Source organism: Mus caroli, chromosome 3 (assembly GCF_900094665.2).
Source record: "Mus caroli chromosome 3, CAROLI_EIJ_v1.1, whole genome shotgun sequence".
In the NCBI taxonomy this organism is placed as follows: Eukaryota; Metazoa; Chordata; class Mammalia; order Rodentia; family Muridae; genus Mus; species Mus caroli.
In genome coordinates, this window is record NC_034572.1 from 24,667,036 (window position 1) to 24,671,669 (window position 4,634).

At 36.9% G+C, this 4,634-nt stretch overlaps 1 protein-coding gene across 3 annotated transcripts in view; it reads left to right on the top strand.

The window, feature by feature from the left end:
* The window catches only part of LOC110291392 (EGF-like and EMI domain-containing protein 1), a 562,504-nt gene that overhangs the window by 457,385 nt on the left and 100,485 nt on the right, over positions 1-4,634 (top strand). For all 3 annotated transcript variants that reach the window (XR_003836207.1, XR_003836208.1, XM_029475297.1), the window contains exon 6: positions 2,820-2,942. Coding sequence is in view for 1 of the 3 variants with exons in the window: in XM_029475297.1 (XP_029331157.1) it covers positions 2,820-2,942 (123 nt within the window). In the remaining 2 variants the exon portion in view is untranslated. The remainder of the gene's footprint in view (positions 1-2,819; positions 2,943-4,634) is intronic.

A 4,634-nucleotide genomic window follows, 5' to 3' on the forward strand; every position in this document is an offset into this window, starting at 1 on the left:
AGATGCCCCTCAACAGAGGAATGGATACAGAAAATGTGGTACATTTACACAATGGAGTACTACTCAGCTATTAAAAACAATGAATTTATGAAATTTTAGGCAAAGGGATGGATCTGGAGGATATCATCCTGAGTGAGGTAACCCAATCACAAAAGAACTCACTTAATATGCACTCACTGATAAGTGGATATTAGCCCAGAAACTTAGAATACCCAAGATACAATTCTCAAAACACAAGAAAATAAAGAAGGAACACCAAAGCGTGGATACTTCATTCCTCCTTAGAATGGGGAACAATATAGAGACAAAGTTTGGAGCTGAGATGAAAGGATGGACAATCCAGAGTCTTCTCCACCCAGGGACCCATCCCATAATCAGCCACCAAACGCAGACACTATTGCATATGCCAGCAAGATTTTGCTGAAAGGACCCTGATTTAGCTGTCTCTGATGAGGCTATGCCGGTACCTGGCAAATACAGAAGTGGATGCCCACAGTCATCTATTGGATGGAACACAGGGCCCCCAATGGAGAAGCTAGAGAAAGTACCCAAGGAGCTGAAGGGGTCTGCAATCCCAGGTGGAACAACATTATGAACTAACCTGTACCCCCAGAGCTCGGGTCTCTAGCTGCATATGTATCAGAAGATGGCCTAGTCGGCCATCAGTGGAAAGAGAGGCCCATTGGTCGTGCAAACTTTATATGCCCCAGTACAGGGGAACTCCAGGGCCAAGAAGTAGGAGTGGGGCAGTGGGGGGTTGGGGAGGAGGGTATGAGGGACTTTTGGGATAGCATTGGAAATGTAAATGAGGAAAATACCTAATAAAAAAAAATTAAAAATTGTCTAACACTATATCCCATCAACTGAAGGTTTACTCCATTATAGAGTATATCTGTCTCCCTTCCCCCAAAGAAAAGATTTATCCTTTTTGTGTATTTTAAGACTCCTTCAATTTATCTCTACACATATAACGTGTTACAGTATGATTCATGATAGGTGTCAAGTGATTTATCATGGAAAGTATGATATGCTTGGGAATTAAGTGTTTTATTTATATATCCAAAATGAAAGGCCTAGTTCTAGTCCAGAGGTTGAGAGTTAAGACTCAGAATTATATAGCAGCTCTACAGAATAATGCCCTAAAGAGAGAAAGACAAAAGCTTAACCTGTATAAATATTAAATCTCTGCACAAAGAATAGGCAACAAGTAGAGAATTCTGTTTTATCATCAATTTATATATATATTAAAAAAAAAACCTAGGGACAAGCTATCACAGACTCAGAATCTAATAAAAACGCTCACATTTTGACATGTCAGTAATTCTTATCCCTGAAATAAAATTTACTTTCAAAGTATGAGGAGGTTATCAAGGATTTCTTATCTTTTCGAAAGATATACTCAATTGTGGAAAATATAGTGTCACTTTTATTTCAGAAGAGACAGAATCAATACCTGGTAAATGAAAACCCTTTTGTTACTTTTGGACGAATATTCCTTACCAATCCTGAGATCTGGACATGGAGATGGGCTGTGATACTTATTGTCATGCTGTGCTTTCTCTGTGCCTTAGGAAAAAAATTCAATCTAACTGTCCAGTTGGTGACTCATATTTTAGGAAAGACCGTTCACAGGAAAATCTTTTCCAGAAGGTTTGAGTTTAATGGCAATGAGAATCTGATTATACCCTGCAATTCCACATCCCAAGATAGGGATGTCTGTTAGTGTGAAACTTGTAGAAGTCGCTTCCCTCCCTCCCTCCCTCCATCCCTTCCTCCCTTCTTCCATCACTTCCTTCCTCCCTTCTTCCCTCCCTCCCTTCCATTATGTAGCCTATATTACCCTGGAATTTAGATTTCTCTTGCTTTAAAATAAAAACTACTTGGATTACAGTCATCTATTGTACCCTGATTTTAACTTATACAAACCTCCAAACAAGACAGTTTAGAATTTATTTATTTTTACTCATAGACAGCCTAAAATTGGTCCTCTTGTAATTTTAAATATGTAATTAGTAATTGCATGAGGCAAAACAAACTGTAAGTGTGGGGAAATGAAATGATTTTTTTTTCAGTGAGAAATCAATATCATATTTGTGTATCCCGGTGGCATTTATTGCTGATAATAAAACTTAGGTAATTGTGAGTTGTTTTTCTTGACTATTTTCCATTTTATTTTAAAAGTGAATAAGCAACCTCTTATACAAACATGGTGTTCCAGAAAACTGGCCTTTTGTTTAAGAAGCTGAACCAGTGGGTCCAATGTATTGATGTTTTCCTGAGGACACTAAGCTATGGTTTCATTTGAGCCATCTGTCTTTGCTCTGATGTCTTCTGTAGCATATGAGAAGGAGACTCAAGTTCTTAACTCCATTGCTGGCTTTATTCAGCATGGTCAGACTGAAAACAGGTGTTTCTCTCATAGTGTATGCTGCTCCAGACAGAGTAGCTCCTTGCAACTCTCTCCTCCAGTTTTCCTTCCCCGAGAATTATCTTTATCTCAGGGCTGTCTAATTAGCCAGTGTGAGAGGAACAGAAAATTGTGAGACAATCACAATACTTGTGGTTGCTGTTCAAACCACAACAGCAACAACAAAAAGAAACAAAAACTGAACAACAAAAAACTGAATAGCATTCCCATCTACATTTTTTGTTTACATAGTGGAGCAAAACGAATCAAACAAGCATAGATTTGTGGTAACAGAGATGGTGCTTTTGTACAATATAACTCATACTGTGTATCAAAGAAATATTTGTACCACTTCTCTGAAGTTGACATTGGAATGACATTGTAATCCTGGCCATCTGTCTTCCCCCTGTAGATGTGGATGAGTGTGCCGTGGTGAACGGAGGCTGCCAGCAGCGCTGTATTAACACTCTGGGCACCTTCCACTGTGAGTGTGACACAGGATACAGACGCCATGCTGACGAACGTACCTGCATAAGTGAGTAAATATTAGAGCCAGCTTGAAGCCATTTTCAATAAAAATCGACCTGCCCACGCAAGGGGCTAAGGAGAAAGATTTCTCTACTGTAAAAAAAATATCTATAGAAGCTGATGGTATTTGAGTTCAATTCCATGTTGTAGGATATAAAAGGCATTTTGCTTATTAAAAGATAGGCAAAGATGGAGAAGGATATGCAGAAATTAATGTTTGAAAGTACAGCTTGATCTTCCAAATATGTGAATATTTCTATAGTATATAATTTGGGGCATATTTAGAAAACTATAAATTTGTTATTTATTACTTACACAAGTATGATATCAAACTGAAAGGATGGGAAACTAAGCCATGATAATTACTAGCTGTGGAATTCTCATGTAGAACTATAGTCAAAAATAAATTCAAGACAAAAGCTGTCATTGAAAAATTTATAATAAATTATATCCCAAAGAATTTGAAGTTACCCAAGTGTACTTAAGACTATACATATTAAATATAGGTTACAGAATATTTATTCTGCAACAAAATGTGCTTAAATGTAATTTAGGAACAATAAAATGATCATTCATCTCTTTGGTTACATGATTTCAAATTCATAGATTTCCTAAAATAAATAATACTTTTGTAAATGAAAAGAAATAAGAGTTTTAAAAACTGTCTTCCTTGTATAATTAGCAGTGTTTCTTCTTTTCACTAAAATCATTTGAGTAAGTGTGTTTATTTTTCACCAAGTGTTGATCCTCACATGACATGATATTTTTCAGGTTTACATGTTTAAAATAATCATTATATTAATATAGCACCTGGTATAGGACAATTTAGTGACTCTTTTTAAATATAAGTTCTATTGACTATGTCATCCTTATGTAATTGCTCTTTTTAGCATATAATGCACTTTATATGCTACTATATGTAGTTTATACTGTGAAATGTGGGGTATAAACCACCATTATCAATTAGTGTATTAGTGTCAATACATGCATTTTGCTGTTGCTGGCATGTCTGAAAGGAGGCCCAGGCAAAAGAAGATCTTTTTCAAAGTTAAGTGAAGATACAAATAGAAATCAGATGGTAGGCACGGAAAACACACATGATAGGACAGTGGCCAGAGCACATTTATACAATGGAAGCTTCTTCTCTCTCTCTCTCTCTCTCTCTCTCTCTCTCTCTCTCTCTCTCTCTCTCTCTCTCTCTCTCTCTCTTTCTCCAAGAATCAATGGCACTTCCATTCCTAGGTCATGTGCTACTAACATCTCTTTCAAATGCTGCCCAAAGTTCCAGGTGACAGATGGGCAGGAGCAGGGTGAATTTGAGATATGCAAATGAGAAATGTGTTGGGAAAGGAGAAGCTAAGCTGATGAAATTATTTTATCTAATGTAAAATTACTTTTTTGAATTAGTGGTTTATATGAAACTGAAATAGAAGGTTATTGTGAAAGGGAGAGATGAACAGCAAACATTGCTAACTTTAGGCTGGGGCTACAATTAGTTCACGAACTTCTTTGCAGTCATTAGCTACTCCAAGAAGCCACTCTTCTCTTCTTTGCCATCATGGTTATTGTGTTAATGGCATTTGGTTAAAACTGAGCTTCTACTGGTTGTTAACATGTAGAAGAATGCGAATCGATCCATTCCTATCTCCTTGTACTAAGGTCAAGTCTAAGTGGATCAAGGAACTTCACATAAAACCAG